General features: G+C 44.9%; 1 protein-coding gene across 1 annotated transcript in view; it reads right to left on the bottom strand.

Annotated features, from left to right (window-relative positions):
• Positions 1 to 19,467, bottom strand: part of LOC110504251 (isthmin-2-like) — a 32,398-nt gene extending 12,931 nt beyond the window's left edge. Inside the window, exons 1-4 of the mRNA XM_090219336.1 lie at positions 19,333 to 19,467; positions 6,339 to 6,584; positions 2,555 to 2,848; positions 1,870 to 1,960 (exon numbers count right to left, since the gene is read on the bottom strand). Coding sequence (XP_090075462.1) covers positions 1,870 to 1,960; positions 2,555 to 2,848; positions 6,339 to 6,584; positions 19,333 to 19,467 — 766 coding nt within the window. The remainder of the gene's footprint in view (positions 1 to 1,869; positions 1,961 to 2,554; positions 2,849 to 6,338; positions 6,585 to 19,332) is intronic.
• Positions 19,468 to 19,888: the final 421 nt, after the last annotated feature.

Below are 19,888 nucleotides of genomic sequence, written 5' to 3'. Positions count from 1 at the left end.
GTTTCTCTTAAGATACCTACTCTAGCCATTATGGAAGAAACTAAAGAGACAAAACTTCTGCTTTCTGAAAAGCTGTTTTTTTTAAAGGTTTTCCTTTTGAAAACGATGTGTCATAGTTATTAGTCAAAAACATGAGCGTCAAAATTGACTACAAAGTGCAAATAGAATAATTTGGGTCATAAAGTCAGTCTCGTCCAAAACTGAGTCTGGAACCTGAGTGCATCACAACGGTTGGGTTTTGGATGACAGTGGCTCTTTCATCCTATTACGACGTGGTGGCACCTTGTTCTCTGGGATAAAGACTTGTCGAGTTCGCTTTCCATGGCCCGGTGACCACGGCCGGTCGGAGACCTCTCCTTTGGATGATCAATGGAATGGTCGAAAATGAGCAAACCCGGCCCACCCGTGACACAGGGTCACTCAACATGAAATCGCCCACTGAAAAGCCTTCCCCAGACAACATGTGGTTGGTACTTGCCCTTCCCACATGAAAAAAATACTACTGTTTTCTGTAGAATATTACAGCACTTACTATGGAATTCTATAATAAAATGTATTATACTGTAGAATACCATAAACAACACTGTAGTATCGCTGGATCATGTGTAATACTTGTTGTAGTATACTGTAGAGTACAATAGTAAATACAGTACTACAGTGATGTCCGCAAAAACAGCTGGTACTACGTTATTTAATTTCAATATACCCTGCCCATGTCGAGATCGTTTTAAATCAAGCATCACAATACGGAGTTGAGCATTCGATTTGGGTGCTGGAAGGGGTAAAGACAACCCCCAGCTCCGCTAAAACCAATGGTTAGATATATGTACACATTCTTATTCATTCCTTTACACTTGTGTGTATTAGGTAGTTGTTGTGAAATTGTTAGATTACTTGTTAGATATTACTGCATGGTCCGAGCATTAGTATCTGCTAACCATGTGTATGTGACCAATACAATTTGATTAGATTATTCCACACAGCTCTATCGTCAGAGTTATACAGCAAGAAACCGCATGCTTTTCGTGATCAATAAACATCAATTGATCATGTGTTTTCAGATACTTGAAGGTAAGCAAATCCATTTGGCATGTAGCTAGCTAGCTAAGGAAACAATGTGTCATTTAGCATGTTTCGTCGGACATTAGGCTTTTGGAAAAGAGCTTGATATCGGCAAGTCTTCGTCCTGGTAAAGTAGCCAGTCGGACTACTGTCATCACCACTATAGACGGAAAGCAAATCAAACATTATTTGGATATAGCCATCTAGTTTATCCTCTGAAAGTTAGCTTGTTACCTAGCTATATTGATGTGATCTCTTATTAGCTAGCTAGCTAATTTGACATGGTCCATCAATCAATGTAGCCAATCATGTCTGTTAGCAGCAATCGTGATTAAACACTCGAAGAGGGGATCATGTTAGCTAACTTCGCTAGGTAGTCCTACGTTGGTGAGAGGATAAACAGTACATTAGGTCTACTTACCACTACGATCTACGATCAACGATCAGTACAACGTTTCTACCGGTAACTTGCAAAATAAACATTATCGGCGAACGGTACATCAACAAAAATGTGTCCTTCTGCTGCTTGACAGGCAGAGCCCACAAAGGATGGGAAATGAACATAAACCCCTTCACACCTGTCAGGTATAGTTGACTTTTATTACCATTCATATTAAATTAATGGTGACCAATTTTGAGAGATATCGTGAGGCTACCCTCACCTATCTGAATTAGTACCTTCCAGGTAGGTACTGGTGCTACACATCACATTGGTACGCATTGTAACTTAATACTGCTGAATTGTTCCTTCTTAATCCGCCATTTCAAGATAATTACAACAAAAACATTTAAACATAAAAAACTTACCATAGTTTTCCTTGGAGTCCCATCCTTTGTTGTTTCTCCAGTGGCTCCCCCAGTCTCCCTCTACCCCCACCCCGGTCCCAGCCCCTCCGGTCTTCACCCCCACCCCGGACCCAGCACCTCCGGTCTTCACCCCCACCCCGGACCCAGCACCTCCGGTCTTCACCCCCACCCCGGTCCCAGCCCCTCCGGTCTTCACCCCCACCCCGGACCCAGCACCTCCGGTCTTCACCCCCACCCCGGTCCCAGCCCCTCCGGTCTTCACCCCCACCCCGGACCCAGCACCTCCGGTCTTCACCCCCACCCCGGTCCCAGCCCCTCCGGTCTTCACCCCAGCCCCTGTCCCAGTCCCTCCGGTCTTCACCCCCACCCCGGTCCCAGCCCCCCCGGTCTTCACCCTAGCCCCTGTCCTAGTCCCCCCAGTCTCCACCCATGTCCCTGTTGCAGTCCTCCCGGTCTCCACCCCAGTCCCCCCAGTCTCCACCCCAGTCCCCCCAGTCTCCACCCCAGCCCCAGTCCTCCCGGTCTTCACCCCCACCCCGGTCCCAGCCCCTCTGGTCTTCACCCCCACCCCAGCCCCAGTCCCCCCGGTCTCCACCCCAGTCCCCCCAGTCTCCACCCCAGTCCCCCCGGTCTCCACCCCAGTCCCGCCGGTCTCCACCCCAGCCCCAGTCCCCCCGGTCTCCACCCCAGTCCCTCTGGTCCCACTAAGCTCAGGTTCCTGTTCCTCAGGGTCATAGTTGTAGTCCTCTGTGGGCTGCTCCTGTTCCTGTTCTTCCGGGCTGGCCCTGCCACCTTGCCCACTCTCAGTCTCAGCTTGGTCCGGGTACTCCCAGAACAGAGCCAAGAACAGCTTCTTGTGGCCGAGCCACTCCTTTGAGGACAGGGACCAGTCATTGCGGCCCCCATCACCCCCCTCCTTGGCCAGGTCCATCTCCATCTCTGTTTCCGTCTGGGGGTCCTCAACCACCTCAATGGTCACCTGGGGGGAAGGGGAGGGGGAGGAGAGAGAGAGAAATTGAGGGGGGGATATATTGGTAAAAGGGGTCATTTGGGATGCAAAGATCTGATCTGATGCAGTTGATGGCCAACATTTACTGAATACACAGTACTTTCCCAGATGACACTAAAGCAACGCTGATCACACAGTACTTTCCAAGATGACTATAAAGCAACGCTGATCACACAGTACTTTCCAGGATGACTATAAAGCAACGCTGATCACACAGTACTTTCCAAGATGACTATAAAGCAACGCTGATCACACAGTACTTTCCAAGATGACTATAAAGCAACGCTGATCACACAGTACTTTCCCAGGTGACTATAAAGCAACACTGATCACACAGTACTTTCCAATATGACTATAAAGCAACGCTGAACACACAGTACTTTCCAAGATGACACTAAAGCAACGCTGATCACACAGTACTTTCCCAGATGACTATAAAGCAACGCTGATCACACAGTACTTTCCCAGATGACTATAAAGCAACGCTGAACACACAGTACTTTCCTAGATGACTATAAAGCAACGCTGATCACACAGTACTTTCCAAGATGACTATAAAGCAACGCTGATCACACAGTACTTTCCCAGGTGACTATAAAGCAACACTGATCACACAGTACTTTCCAATATGACTATAAAGCAACGCTGAACACACAGTACTTTCCAAGATGACACTAAAGCAACGCTGATCACACAGTACTTTCCCAGATGACTATAAAGCAACGCTGATCACACAGTACTTTCCCAGATGACTATAAAGCAACGCTGAACACACAGTACTTTCCTAGATGACTATAAAGCAACGCTGATCACACAGTGCTTTCCCAGATGACTATAAAGCAACGCTGATCACACAGTACTTTCCTAGATGACTAAAAAGCAACGCTGATCACACAGTACTTTCCAAGATGACTATAAAGCAACGCTGAACACACAGTACTTTCCAAGATGACTATAAAGCAACGCTGAACACACAGTACTTTCCAAGATGACACTAAAGCAACGCTGATCACACAGTACTTTCCTAGATGACTATAAAGCAACGCTTATCACACAGTGCTTTCCCAGATGACTATAAAGCAACGCTGATCACACAGTACTTTCCTAGATGACTAAAAAGCAACGCTGATCACACAGTACAGTGTCTTCACTAAGTATTCACACCCCTTTGAGTTTCCCACCTTTTTGTTGTGTTATAAAGATTCAAATGGATTTAATTGTCATGTTCTGTTAGCCATCTACACAGAATACTCTCTGTAATGTCAAAGTAGTAGAAACAAAAATAAAGATTACAAATAAAACAATAATATATCTTGATTAGAGAAGTATTCAACCCCCTGAATCAAAACATGTTAGAATCACCTTTATTCTAAGATTTTGTGCTTAGCTCTATTCCATGAATTTTAATCCTAAAAAAAATCCACAGTCCTTGCCAATGACAAGCATATCCATAACCTGATGCAGCTACCACCGTGCTTGAAAATATGAAGAGAGGTACTCAGTGGTGTGTTGGATTTGCCCCAAACATAATTCTTTGTATTCAGGACATAAAGTACATTTTTGGCCCAATGTTTTACTTTTGTGCCTTTTCTGCATATTGAAGCTGTACTGTACTGTATAGGACCTCTGTATATTGAAGCTGTACTGTACTGTATAGGACCTCTGTATATTGAAGCTGTACTGTACTGTACTGTATAGGACCTCTGCATATTGAAGCTGTACTGTACTGTACTGTATAGGACCTCTGTATATTGAAGCTGTACTGTACTGTATAGGACCTCTGTATATTGAAGCTGTACTGTACTGTACTGTATAGGACCTCTGCATATTGAAGCTGTACTGTACTGTATAGGACCTCTGTATATTGAAGCTGTACTGTACTGTACTGTATAGGACCTCTGCATATTGAAGCTGTACTGTACTGTACTGTATAGGACCTCTGTATATTGAAGCTGTACTGTACTGTACTGTATAGGACCTCTGCATATTGAAGCTGTACTGTACTGTATAGGACCTCTGTATATTGAAGCTGTACTGTACTGTACTGTATAGGACCTCTGCATATTGAAGCTGTACTGTACTGTACTGTATAGGACCTCTGCATATTGAAGCTGTACTGTACTGTACTGTATAGGACCTCTTTATATTGAAGCTGTGCTGTACTGTATAGGACCTCTGTATATTGAAGCTGTACTGTACTGTATAGGACCTCTGTATATTGAAGCTGTACTGTACTGTACTGTATAGGACCTCTGCATATTGAAGCTGTACTGTACTGTACTGTATAGGACCTCTGCATATTGAAGCTGTGCTCTGTTTTCTCCCTCGTGTCTGAGCGGTAATTATAAGAGTGTATTAGGCCTCACTACGGCCCATTAGAGGCTGTGACTCGTACATAGCTGTAGATCTGAAGGATAGCCACTTCCACCCTTAATGTCCCAGATAAACCATACATGAACCAAGCTACTCCAGTCAAATATTTACTGGATATTGTCAATCAGGAGATTATAATGTACAGAATGTTAGTCATTTATTAACGGTGAAGAGATCAGGCCAATGTTTGTGTGCAAGACAGAGATATCTGAACACCCTCATTTATATCATGGATCTACTGCGTTCTATTCTATTCTACTCTACTGTTGTATTCTATTCCCCATAGTGCACCAGTACAGTCTGGTATGGTTCACTCAGCTCGTCAAGCAATGACCCTCCACAGTCGAAAGCAATGAATTCCAGCCGACGTGATAACAAGGTGAAAAGCCCATGAAAGCAGTCGAGGGTATTAGCCGCTGGCTCCCAAAGAAAGAATGATAAAACCAAATATCTTTGTCTGGTTCCTATAAACTAGAAGAGGATGGCCCAATCCCACTTGGATGAAGAACACATGTTCCTTGTTATTAAAACAAAAACGAGGCGCTCTCAATTTCTGGATACCTGGGCTTCTCTTGTGTCGGTTTTACCCCAAAGTCTAACTTGATTTATTTTCTAATCCACCTGCACATATAAACCATCTCTGTAATAACCCAAAATATTAAATAAAACCTCTGTGTAAAAAAAAACATCCTGGTAGATAATTGAGAGCTGCTGCTCTTGGGGAGCACGTTAATACGCTGACCTTTCACCCCTTAGATTTGTCTGTTTTTCGGCTCAGGGATTCAAACCAGTGACCATTCAGTTATTGGCCAAACGCTCCCAACCGCTAGGCTACCTGCCACCCTTAGTTTTAATGCAGGTGCGTGTGTGTGTGTGTGTGTGTGTGTGTGTGTGTGTGTGTGTGTGTGTGTGTGTAAGGCTTACGGTAATGCTGAGCTGCCATTAAAAACACCCTGAGATCTTTGATGTGAAAACTCTATGCTTTCAGTCAACGTTCCCTTTCTGCCAGAATGAAATGGTACTACAGAGTCCCACCTGTACAGTATGTTATGGTTATTATATTAGGGTGTGTGGGTTAGGGTTCTACCTGTATATTAGGGCTGTGAGATCCCAGGTCTGCATTGGCCAACTCAGGGAAGTTCCTGAGGTCCAGGATGAACGGTTCTGGTTCCTCCTCTGGTTCTAGTTTGGGCTGAACCACGTGGGACCAGCTCCGGCATCGGGGTCTCTGGGAGGGCTGGGTGGAGGACGCCAGGCTTTGCAGCTGGTTCTGCTGCTGGAGGTCCTCCAGAGTCTCACCCACATCGCCACCCGGGCTGGCCTGAGATATTGCCTGTAGGGGAAAAAAAGAGAGAGACCTTTTTTCATGCATCACCTCATACAGGTTGACAGTAGAATCCAGTTTTTGGTCCATTGACATGATCTCTGACATCCTTCACATTGATTTATTGACTTGATCCATTGAGAGCAGGTATCTCTTTTGTTGGCTGGGTGGGGCTGGAGGAATGGGATGGGAGGTTGGAGGGAGGGCCATTTATTTTTGTCACGCCCTGACCTTAGAGAGCCTTGTTTATTTGGTTAGGTCAGGGTGTGACTTGGTTGGGCATGTCTATGTTTCTATTTCTTTGTTGGCCTAGTAGGGTTCCCAATCAGAGGCAGCTGTTTATCGTTGTCTCTGATTGGGGATCACACTTAGGCAGCCCTTTTTCCCACCTTAGATTGTGGCATCTTGTTTTTGTACAGTTGCTGTGTTAGCTCTACAAAACATTACGTGTTGTTTATCTTTCTTGTTTTTTTGGTGTTCATTTAATAAATGTATGATGTACGCCTACCACGCTGCACCTTGGTCTAATCCATCTTTCAGCGAACGTAACACTTTTTCCTGTTTATACTGAATTTATTATTACTTAAACTTTAAAAAATCTGATCAAAATTATCAATACTTTTGTAATGTTTTATTTTACAATCTCTTCTGATTTTCTTCTTTAAAAGTGGCAGCCCACAGGGACAATGTAGGAATAATTAATTGAAAATATATAGAATATGAAATTGTATCAATTAACATATTGTACCTGGCTGTAACCCACCTCAACGAACACCCTTCCCCAAAAATATATATTTTTTAATAATAATAATTGGCCACAAAAAAAAAGTATTTTTCTTTTCACAAAATGTTGTGAAATGTTCAGAGAGAATAACCCTGTACGTTACCAAAAACCCGCATATTTTAAAGATGTTTAAAATGTAAAGATATTTTCTAATTTCTCTCCCTCGTGATGAGAGAGGATAATGAACGTTCACAGAAGAAACCGGTAAAGGTAAACCTACTAATGAGTTATAGTGTTTCTACTGAAATCTATTCTGTTCATGAATAATTCAAGGATTCATTGGTAATGGATTGGTAAAAATCATTTCTGAAAAATAAGTAACGGAATTACTGCAATTGAATTGGCTATAATGGAAAATCATAGTAGTCACAAACCACAGTTGGGTCATCTGCTGCTGTCCTCTCTTCCACTGGCCTACTGTTACAGTGGGGAGAACAAGTATTTGATACACTGCCGATTTTGCAGGTTTTCCTACTTATAAAGCATATAGAGGTCTGTAATTTTTTATCATAGGTACACTTCAACTGTGAGACGAAATCTAAAACAAAAATCCAGAAAATCACATTGTATGATTTTTAAGTAATTAATTAGCATTTTATTGCATGACATAAGTATTTGATCACCGACCAACCAGTAAGAATTCCGGCACTCACAGACCTGTTAGTTTTTCTTTAAGAAGGCCTCCTGTTCTCCACTCATTACCTGTATTAACTGCACCTGTTTGAACTTGTTACCTGTATAAAAGACACCTGTCCACACACTCAATCAAACAGTCTCCAACCTCTCCACAATGGCCAAGACCAGAGAGCTGTGTAAGGAATTCAGGGATAAAATTGTAGACCTGCACAAGGCTGGGATGGGCTACAGGACAATAGGCAAGCAGCTTGGTGAGAAGGCAACTGTTGGTGCAATTATTAGAAAATGGAAGAAGTTCAAGATGACGGTCAATCACCCTCGGTCTGGGGCTCCATGCAAGATCTCACCTCGTAGGGCATCAATGATCATGAGGAAGGTGAGGGATCAGCCCAGAACTACACGGCAGGACCTCGTCAATGACCTGAAGAGAGCTGGGACCACAGTCTCAAAGAAAACCATTAGTAACACACTACGCCGTCATGGATTAAAATCCTGCAGCGCACGCAAGGTCCCCCTGCTCAAGCCAGCGCATGTCCAGGCCCGTCTGAAGTTTGCCAATGACCATCTGAATGATCCAGAGAAGGAATGGGAGAAGGTCATGTGGTCTGATGAGACAAAAATAGAGCTTTTTGGTCTAAACTCCACTTGCCGTGTTTTGGAGGAAGAAGAAGGATGAGTACAACCCCAAGAACACCATCCCAACCGTGAAGAATGGCGGTGGATACATCATTCTTTGGGGATGCTTTTCTGCAAAGGGGACAGGACGACTGCAGCGTATTGAGGGGAGGATGGATGGGGCCATGTATCGCGAGATCTTGGCCAACAATCTCCTTCCCTCAGTAAGAGCATTGAAGATGGGTCGTGGCTGGGTCTTCCAGCATGTCAACGTCCCGAAACACACAGCCAGGGCAACTAAGGAGTGGCTCCGTAAGAAGCATCTCAAGGTCCTGGAGTGGCCTAGCCAGTCTCCAGACCTGAACCCAATAGAAAATCTTTGGAGGGAGCTGAAAGTCCTTATTGCCCAGCGACAGCCCCGAAACCTGAAGGATCTGGATAAGGTCTGTATGGAGGAGTGGGCCAAAATCCCCGCTGCAGTGTGTGCAAACCTGGTCAAGAACTACAGGAAATGTATGATCTCTGTAATTGCAAACAAAGGTTTCTGTACCAAATATTAAGTTCTGCTTTTCTGATGTATCAAATACTTATGTCATGCAATAACGTGCTAATTAATTACTTAAAAATCATACAATGTGATTTTCTGGATTTTTTTTTTAGATTCCGTTTCTCACAGTTGAAGTGTACCTATGATCAAAAATAAATAAAAAATTACAGACCTCTACATGCTTTGTAAGTAGGAAAACCTGCAAAATCGGCAGTGTATCAAATACTTGTTCTCCCCACTGTATGTTCAGCTCATAGTGTCTCCTGCTACTGTCCTCCCTTCCACTGACATACTGTTATGTTCAGCTCAGAGTGTCTCCTGCTACTGTCCTCCCTTCCACTGGCATACTGTTATGGTCAACTCATAGTGTCTCCTGCTACTGTCCTCTCTTCCACTGACATACTGTTATGGTCAACTCATAGTGTCTCCTGCTACTGTCCTCTCTTCCACTGGCATACTGTTATGTTCAGTTCATAGTGTCTCCTGCTACTGTCCTCTCTTCCACTGGCATACTGTTATGTTCAGTTCATAGTGTCTCCTGCTACTGTCCTCTCTTCCACTGGCATACTGTTATGTTCAGTTCATAGTGTCTCCTGCTACTGTCCTCCCTTCCACTGGCATACTGTTATGTTCAGTTCATAGTGTCTCCTGCTAATGTCCTCTCTTCCACTGGCATACTGTTATGGTCAACTCATAGTGTCTCCTGCTACTGTCCTCCCTTCCACTGGCATACTGTTATGTTCAGTTCATAGTGTCTCCTGCTACTGTCCTCCCTTCCACTGGCTGTTATGTTCAACTCATAACTGTTTTCTTTCTTTGTCATCTGGAGGTCAAAGCAACTATTAAAACAGTCTGAACAACCCCCCTCTGTCTCTCCCTCCCTCCCCCCTCTCTCTCTCTCTCTCCCTCCCTCCCACCCTTTCTCTCTTTCTCTCCCTCCCACCCTCCCTCTCTCTCTCTCCCTCCCACCCTCTCTCTCTCTCCCTCCCTCCCCCCCTCTCTCTCTCCCTCCCTCCCACCCTCTCTCTCTCTCTCCCTCCCTCCCACCTTCTCTCTCCCTCCCTCACTCCCACCCTCTCTCTCTGTCTCTCCCCCCCCCCTCTCTCTCTCTCCCTCCCTCCCACCCTCTCTCTCCCTCCCTCCCTCCCTCCCACCCGCTCTCTCTCTCTCTCTCCCTCCCACCCTCTCTCTCCCTCCCTCCCTCCCACCCTCTCTCTCTCTCCCTCCCTCTCCCTCTCTCTCTCCCTCCCGCCCCCCTCTCTCTGTCTCTCTCCCTCCCTCCCACCCTCTCTCTCTGATCTGAGACAAATCAGGACAATGAAGCAAAACACAACACTTAACAGGATGAAATACATACAACACAAGTCTAGTCAGTCATTCAGTCAGTCAGTCCGTTAGTCATTCAGTCCATTAGTCAGTCATTCAGTAAGTCAGTAATTTAGTCAGTCAGTCAGTCTGTCTCTCCATCAGTCAGTCAGTAGGTCCGTTAGTCAGTCAGGCAGTCAGTCAGTACGCTAGTCAGCCAGTCATTCAGTCAGTCCGTCTCTCCATCATTCAGTCAGGCAGTCAGTCAGTCAGGCAGTTAGTCAGTACGCTAGTCAGTCAGTCATTCATTCAGTCCGTCTCTCCAGTCAGTCAGTCCGTCAGTCAGTCAGTCACTCTCCATCAGTCTGTCAGTCCGTCAGTCAGTCAGTCACTCTCCATCAGTCCGTCAGTCATTCAGTCATTCTCTCTCCATCAGTCAGTCAGGCAGTCAGTCAGTCAGTCATTCATTCAGTCCGTCTCTCCAGTCAGTCAGTCCGTCAGTCAGTCAGTCACTCTCCATCAGTCAGTCAGTCAGTCAGTCAGTCACTCTCCATCAGTCAGTCAGTCAGTCAGTCAGTCAGTCCGTCAGTCAGTCAGTCACTCTCCATCAGTCAGTCAGTCAGTCAGTCAGTCACTCTCCATCAGTTAGTCAGTCAGTCAGTCAGTCACTCTCCATCAGTTAGTCAGTCAGTCAGTCACTCTCCATCAGTTAGTCAGTCAGTCCGTCAGTCAGTCAGTCAGTCAGTTAGCCAGTCAGTTAGTCAGTCAGTCAGTTAGTCAGTCAGTCAGTCACTCTCCATCAGTTAGTCAGTCAGTCCGTCAGTCAGTCAGTCAGTCAGTCAGTTAGTCAGTCAGTCAGTCACTCTCCATCAGTTAGTCAGTCAGTCCGTCCATCAGTCAGTCAGTCCGTCCGTCCGTCAGTCAGTCAGTCAGTCAGTCAGTCAGTCTGTTAGTCATTCAGTCATTCTGTCTCTTCATCAGTCAGTCAGTCAGTCAGTCTCTCCATCAGTCAGTCAGTCAGTCAGTCCATCTATCCTTCTGTCATTCAGTCAGTCAGTCAGTCAGTAAGTCTATCAGTCCGTCTATCCTTCTGTCAGTCAGTTGGTCTGTTAGTCAGTCAGTCCGTTAGTCCATCTATCCTTCTGTCATTCAGTCAGTCAGTCAGTCAGTAAGTCTATCAGTCCGTCTATCCATATATCAGTCAATTAGTAAGTCTATCAGTCCGTCAGTCAGTCAGTCAGTAAGTCTATCAGTCCGTCTATCCTAATGTCAGTCAGTCTACATCACATCTGGTTGGTGTTAGTAGTAATACCATCTGTAGGGATGGAGGAGGTCTGTTTAGACCTGAAGGGAGGCTCGGGTGATACAAGCAGGTAGAGAATCAAACAGACACACGGATCTCCATCATCTGGTTCACTTTAGTAGAGTCTGTCTGTTTAACCCATCACTGTCTGTCTGTATCGTGAGACATCACATTGTACTGTTCCAATGGATATATATTACATTGTCAATGCTGCTGGGTTCGCAGTGAGAGAAATACAGGAAGACAGGTAGGGCCAGGTGGGGCAAGAGTTGAGAGGTTCTGGGAGGGGGGGATAGAATGTGAGTGGAGGTTAAGAGTTATTGGAGAAAGAAGATGGTAGAGTTGGGGAGGGGGACAGGGGGTAAAGGAAGAGGAGGAGGAGGAAGAGGAGAAGGAGGGGAGATGGGAGAAATAATATGGTAGAGTTGGGGAGGGAGACAGGGGGTTAAGGGAGGGGAGGAGGAGGAAGAGGAGAAGGAGGGGAGATTGGAGAAAGAAGATGGTAGAGTTGGGGAGGGGGACAGGGAGAGGAGGAGGAGGGTAGAAGGAGTGGGTCATAAGGAGGGAGGAGGTAATGGGGGGGGGGGGCTGCTCTGCCTCTGATCAAAGCCTTCTCTCCCCTGATCATGTGATCATGTGTATCCTGTCTTGACTCACGTCTCTGGCTGTGTCTCCAACACACGCAAAACAGATGTCCTCTCCCCAATCCGACCCATACCACCCATACATACTGTACATTCCATCTCCAGCCTACAGCCCTCAGATAGATTTCAACATGACCTAAAACCAGAGGTCTGCAGCAGAGAAGGATTAGGTTGGGGCTTTACTTTAGCAGAGGCTGGGTGTTAAAGCACAACTATCCCAGTACTCATAACAGATGAGCCTGCCTTTGAATGAGTCAAAGACAGAGTTGGAGACCAAGAACTAAAGGTTCTGTGCCAGGAAGAATAACTATTCATGAGTAAGTCTGGTATCACCAGGCACACCGTATAATAAAAGCAAAGTTATTCTAGTCTTAAAGGCCCAGTGCAGTCAAAAACAGGATTTCCTGTATTTTATATACGGTATATTTCCACAATATGAAGTTTGAATAATACGGTGAAATTGTGAAAATGATGATAATGACCTTTTAGGGTAAGAGCTGTTTGAAAAGAACGCCTGAAAATGTCAGCCTGTTTTGGTAGGATGGAGTTTTGGCCTGCCTGGTGACATCACTATAAACGAGAGTTCCAAATCTATCTTCCAATAACAGCTAGTTCTCAGTTTTCCTGTCCCCACTCAGACCACTCCCAGACAGTCCTAGCAAAATCCTTGCTTGAGAAATTGCTCTTTGCTTAATTAAGAAGCTATTTTGTTTCTTTCTGACCATTTTAATTTAAAACAATCAAAATTGAGGTACTTAATTGTTACCCAGGAATGAGAGAGAAAAAAACTTGGCTATATTGGACCTTTAACAACTTCCATCCAGGTACAGTAGGACACACAGAAAGGATGGAGGTAGAGGGGTAAAGGGCTGGAGAAGACAAGACCAAAAAAAAGAAGAGAAAGGGAGAGGTGAGGAGAGGAGAGAAGTGCAGAGATGCTCCTTCCATAACCCTTGATTAGCACTACATTACTGTACATTACTATAGTCTAAAATGACGCCCTCTAGCCTCTTTACTCTTTCTCTGGTGACCATAATGACAAGTCACGTAGAAACTGGTTCAGCTCCATAATGTATGAATGACTGATAAAAAATAAATACAGTACCAGTCAAACGTTTGGATACACCTACTCATTCAAGAGTTTTTCTTATTTAAAAAAAAAACTATTTTCTCCATTGTAGCTTAATAGTGAAGACATCAAAACTATGAAATAACACATGTGGAATCATGTAGTAACCAAAAAAGTGTTTAAAAAAAAATCCAAATATATTTGAGATGAGATTCTTCAAAGTAGCACTAAATAAACTTCAGTTAGTGCTAAATACGTCTGCTAGAATCCTGACTAGAACCAAACAATTTGATCATAGTACTCCAGTGCTAGCCTCCCTACACTGGCTTCCTGTCAAAGCAAGGGCTGATTTCAAGGTTTTACTGCTAACCTACAAAGCATTACATGGGCTTGCTCCTCCTACCTATCGCTCTGATTTGGTCCTGCCGTACATACCTTTACGTATGCTACGGTCACAAGACGCAGGCCTCCTAATTGTCCCTAGAATTTCTAAGCAAACAGCTGGAGGCAGGGCTTTCTCCTATAGAGCTCCATTTTTATGGAATGGTCTGTCTACCCATGTGAGAGACGCAAACTCAGTCTCAACCTTTAAGTCTTTACTGAAGACTCATCTCTTCAGTGGGTCATATGAATGAGTGTAGTCTGACCCAGGAGTGTGAAGGTGAACGGAAAGGCTCTGGAGCAACGAACCGCCCTTGCTGTCTCTGCCTGGCCGGTTCCCCTCTTTCCAATGGGATTCTCTGCCTCAAACCCTATTACAGGGGCTGAGTCACTGGCTTACTAGGGCTCTTTCATACCGTCCCTAGGAGGGGTGCGTCACTTGAGTGGGTTGAGTCACTGATGTGATCTTCCTGTCTGGGTTGGCACCCCCCCCCCCCTTGGGTTGTGCCGTGGCGGAGATCTTTGTGGGCTATACTCGGCCTTGTCTCAGGATGGTAAGTTGGTGGTTGAAGATATCCCTCTAGTGGTGTGGGGGCTGTACTTTGGCAAAGTGGGTGGGGTTATATCCTTCCTGTTTGGCCCTGTCTGGGCGTGTCATCGGATGGGGCCACAGTGTCTCCTGACCCCTCCTGTCTCAGCCTCCAGTATTTATGCTGCAGGAGTTTATGTGTCGGGGGGCTAGGGTCAGTTTGTTATATCTGGAGTACTTCTCCTGTCCTATCCAGTGTCCTGTGTGAATTTAAGTATGCTCTCTCTAATTCTCTCTTTCTTTCTCTCTCTCAGAGGACCTGAGCCCTAGGACCATGCCTCAGGACTACCTGACATGATGACTCCTTGCTGTCCCCAGTCCACCTAGCCGTGCTGCTGCTCCCGTTTCAACTGTTCGGCCTGTGATTATTATTATTTGACCATGCTGGTCATTTATGAACATTTGAACATCTTGGCCATGTTCTGTTATAATCTCCACCCGGCACAGCCAGAAGAGGACTGGCCACCCCACATAGCCTGGTTCCTCTCTAGGTTTCTTCCTAAGTTTTGGCCTTTCTAGGGAGATTTTCCTAGCCACCGTGCTTCTACACCTGCATTGCTTTCTGTTTGGGATTTTAGGCTGGTTTTCTGTACAGCACTTTGAGATATCAGCTGATGTACGAAGGGCTATATAAATACATTTGATTTAAACGCAACATGCAACAATTTCAAAGATTTTACTGAGTTACAGTTCAAGGAAATCAGTCATTTGAAATAAATTCATTAGGCCCTAATTTATGGTTTTCACATGACTGGGGATACAGATATGCATCTGTTGGTCAAATATACCTTCAAAAAAGGTAGGGATGTGGATCAGAAAACCAGTCAGTATCTGGTGTGACCACCATTTGCCTCATGCAACACAACACATCTCCTTCGCATAGAGTTGATCGGGCTGTTAATTGTGGCCTGTGGAATATAGTTCCACTCCTCTTCAACGGTTGTGTGAAGTTGCTGGATATTGATGGGAACTGAAACACGCTGTTGAACATGTCAATCCAGAGCATCCCAAACATGCTCAATGGGTGACATGTCTGGTGGGTATGTAGGCCATGGGAGAACTGGGACATTTCCAGCTTCCAGGAATTGTGTACAGATCCTTGCGACATGGGGGAATGCATTATCATGCTGAAACATGAGGTGATGGCGGTGGATGATTGGCACAACAACGGGCCTCAGGATCTCATCACGGTATCTCTGTGTATTCAAATTGCCTTCGATAAAATACAATTGTGTTAATTGTCCGTAGCTTATGCCCATTTCATAACCACACCGCCCAAAGCGTGAGCGGTTCCCTGACGTCAGGAAACCGCTCACCCACACAACGCCATACACGTGATCTGCGGTTGTGAGGCCGGCTGGACGAACTGTCAAATTCTCTAAAATGACATGGGAGGCAGTTTATGGTAGAGAAATGAACATTATATTCTCTGGCAACAGCTCTGGTGGACATTCCTGCAGTCAGCATGCCAACTGCACGCTCCCTCAAAACTTGAGACATCTGTGGCATTGTGTCGTGTGACAAAACGTCACTTTTTAGAGTCTTTTATGGTTCCCAGCACAAGGTGCACCTGTGTAACGATCATGCTGTTTTATCAGCTTCTAGATATGTCACGCCTGTCAAATGGATGGATTATCTTGGCAAAGGAGAAATGCTCACTAACAGGGATGTAAACAAATTTGTGCACCAAGTGTTGAGAGAAATAAGCTTTTTTGTGCATATGGAACATTACAGTGATCTTTCATTTCAGCTTATGAAACATGGGACCAACACTTTACATGTTGCATTTATATTTTTGTTCAGTGTTATGCTTCCAATGAATTCTTTCAGATCTCTCTGTGTGTGTATGCACTGTGTGAGTCCACGTGCGTGTCTGTGTGTGTGTGTCAGTGTGTGCGTGCTAATGTTACACTGAAACATTAGCTTATGTTTCTTCCTCATTAAAACTTTGAGCTGAGCTCGCAGTGTGTGTCCCCAGCAGGCTATACTTTCATACCTACATGATGGTATACAGTTTCAGATGAACCTCAATTAGGGCGCCGGACATTTGAGAGATTTCCAGACCACACAGTCATCCCCCGCTACCATATAGAAGAGCAACATGAACTTCTGAACGTGGCGAAGAATTTATCACCCTCCGTGAAGTGGCGGCATCGGTTTTAGCTCCGCTCTGAGGGGGGGGGGGGGGGGGGGGGATCTTCCAGAATGATGTGGTTTAACAATTTACCAGAGTCTTTACTCCATCCCTGCTGCTCTCTGTCTTCACACACACACACACACATCACACACACACACACATCACACATATCACACACACACTTCACACACTCACACACACCACACACACACATCACACACACACACGCACACATCACACACACACATACACATCACACACATATCACACATATCACACACACATCACACAAACAAGAGAGTCATATCCAATATCCCTGCATACATTCCAGTTCAGAGTTTGGATTAGTAAGTGGTTGTTTGTGTGTAAAACAGGCGTCCCTCAAATGTTCAGCCTCGCCGGCTCACTCTGACCTATGTGACCCAACCACTCGCTTCAATGAAAACACATACCCCAGCACTCTACGGAGAGAGAGAGGGAGGGGGCAATAGAGGGAGAGAGAGGGAGGGAGAGAGAGGGAGGGAGGGGGTGGAAGAGAGGGGGAAGAGAATAAGATAGAGAGAGAGGGGAGAAAAATAATAAGAAAGAGGGAGGGAGAGCGAGAGAGAGAATAAGATGGAGGGAGAAAGAGAATAAGATGGAGGTAGAGAGAGGGAAAGAGAATAAGATGGAGAGAGAGGGGGGAGAAAAATAATAAGATAGAGGGAAAGAGAGAGAAAGAGAATAAGATAGAGGGAGGAAGAGAGAGAGGGGGGGGGAGAAAGAGAATAAGATGGAGGGAGGAAGAGAGAGAGAGGGGGGGAGAAAGAGAATAAGATGGAGGGAGGAAGAGAGAGAGAGGCGGGAGAAGAGAGAAAGAGGGGGAGAAAGATAATAAGATAGAGAGAGGGAGTGAGAGAGAGAGAGAGAGAGAGAGAGAGAGAGAGAAAAAAAAAAGAGAGATCAGGATAGGGAGAGATGATGCCCTGTGACATCGTTGCTTTCATCACTCAACTCTCGCTGTGCTACTCTTCAACCTCCAAGCGAAGTGTGTTCCTACCCCCCCCCCCCCCCCCCCACACACACACACACACACACACACACACACACACACACACACGCCAGGTCGGGAGAGGGAGAGATAGAGAGAGAGGGATCTCTAGAGTGAAGAATATAGTGTTTCTGTGTTCTAGAAACAGCCCATAAATTGAGAGGTAGAAAGACAAGAGGTAGATCTCTAACTTCAAACAACCAACATACACTGCAGTTCAGCTCAGCTCCATACAGAAGAGAGGAGAGGAAACAACATAAAACTCAAAACAATGTTCTCTAGATAGATAGATAGATAGATAGATAGATAGATAGATAGATAGATAGATAGATAGATAGATAGATCATATATATATATTTTGTATATTATCTACCTCACTTGCTTTGGCATTGTTAACACATGTTTCCCATGCCAATAAAGCCCCTTGAATTAAATTGAATAGATAGATAGATAGATAGATAGATAGATAGATAGATAGATAGATAGATAGATAGATAGATAGATAGATAGATAGATAGATAGATAGATAGATACTGTAGATAGATAGATAGATAGGACAGACAGACGGACAGACGGATAGATCTTAAACATCAAAGACCGCCACTGATAGAGTAAGAGAGAGAGAAAGAGAATGAGAGAGAGAGTACGAGGACCCCTCCCCAGTTCTGTAAATCATCATTAAGTGTACTAGCCGAAGGCTACACTTGCTTAACCCTCTGACCTCTGACCCTTTACTTCTGACATGCTCCCTGAACCCTGGAAGACACATGATGACTAGTAACTGTATAGCATAGTAATACCATCATAATCAAATACAGGTCTATGTGAAGTGCAATTCCTTCATCTTCATACAGATTAGAATACAGCCCATCACTGTATAAACTGGAGAAAGTCTACGGACAAAGTCTATGGAGCAAGTCTATTCAGCAACATAATATAATCATATATATGCCATTTAGCAGAGGCCTTTACCCAAAGCGATTTACAGTCATTTGTGCATACAATTTGCATATGGGTTGTTCCAGGGAAACCAGCCCACAATCCTGACGTTGCAAGCGCCATACTCTACCAACTGAGGTCTCCGGGATCACATTAGACAACCACACTGGCAGACCTGAGGGGGGTATTTGGGGTCTGATGGGGTATGAGTTCCTCCCTCACAGGGTGTCATCATCACTGGACAATCTCCTTATCGGCCAAAGTTACGATCTCTGCTACTGTCCCTGTCAGCCCCAGAACTGCCTGAGATCATTCATTCTGCAGTACATTATTTTATGTACACGTAAAGAGAAGACAAACGTTTCACATGATTTAGTGTCTAGTGCCCTTCCCAGCTCCCGACCCCGTCAGTTTTCACTTCATCAAAGTGATTGCGCAATGTAGCCACTTTGGACGACTCCATCGTTGTTCACGGTCTCTAACCTAATTGGGCTCTCAGAAGTAAGAGTTTCACCCGATAGATTTACCTTGATTTACCTTGATGTATGCTGCCAATCCCTAAACAATAACGTCATTTCAGACTACAATGTGTTACACGCAGTCAAGGTGTGAATGTGACATTACGCATCAATTCATAAATGTTACTCTGTGAAGTTTCAGCACATTTCCCATTTCCCAATCATAAAACGATGAAGTTTAGATTTGTTTAGTTTTTTTGTTAATACAATTAACAAATGACATAACCCCCTCGTTATTGATAAAGTGGACATGCTATTACCTCCGTGGTCGAAGTGCGCCTGCCGTTGGGGGCTGCGCTTTTTTGACTGTTGGTGGGGAAGCTCTTGACTGACACCTGGATGGTCACCAGGAGGACAACACACAGTAGCTGAACCTGCCTGCGCATCTTCTGCATGTTTCCTCCACGTTGGGACAATGTCCGCTGATGTTGAGATGCTGTGGTCGGTCTCTCCTTTGATCTTTAGAAGCCCTTAGCGTCCTGGACACGTTTTCAGTACCCTCGCATTTGGTCCATAAATATAATCAATATAATTCCTAAATCAATATATATTATACTTAATCCAACATTGTCTAAAAATTACCTGAACTTTTAACCAATTTGATGCGTCTTACCAGTGCTATTTGCTTTCCAAATGCGCGGTTATGTTGACGCTCAAAAGTTGCTTGGAACATTTGGCGCCGTGATCAATAATTCCCGTCGATTCCTCTCCGGGTTATATCCACACGTGTGCTTGTATCAAACCCGTTCAGGATCTGGTATCTAGGCTATGTATCCTTCGTTGACTTCACACTGTCTCATTCCTTGCTCGCTTTCC

The sequence above is a fragment of the Oncorhynchus mykiss genome, chromosome 25, assembly GCF_057628025.1.
Source record: "Oncorhynchus mykiss isolate SJ-2025 chromosome 25, ASM5762802v1, whole genome shotgun sequence".
Lineage (NCBI taxonomy): Eukaryota > Metazoa > Chordata > Actinopteri > Salmoniformes > Salmonidae > Oncorhynchus > Oncorhynchus mykiss.
This window is presented reverse-complemented; position numbering and strand designations above follow the sequence as displayed.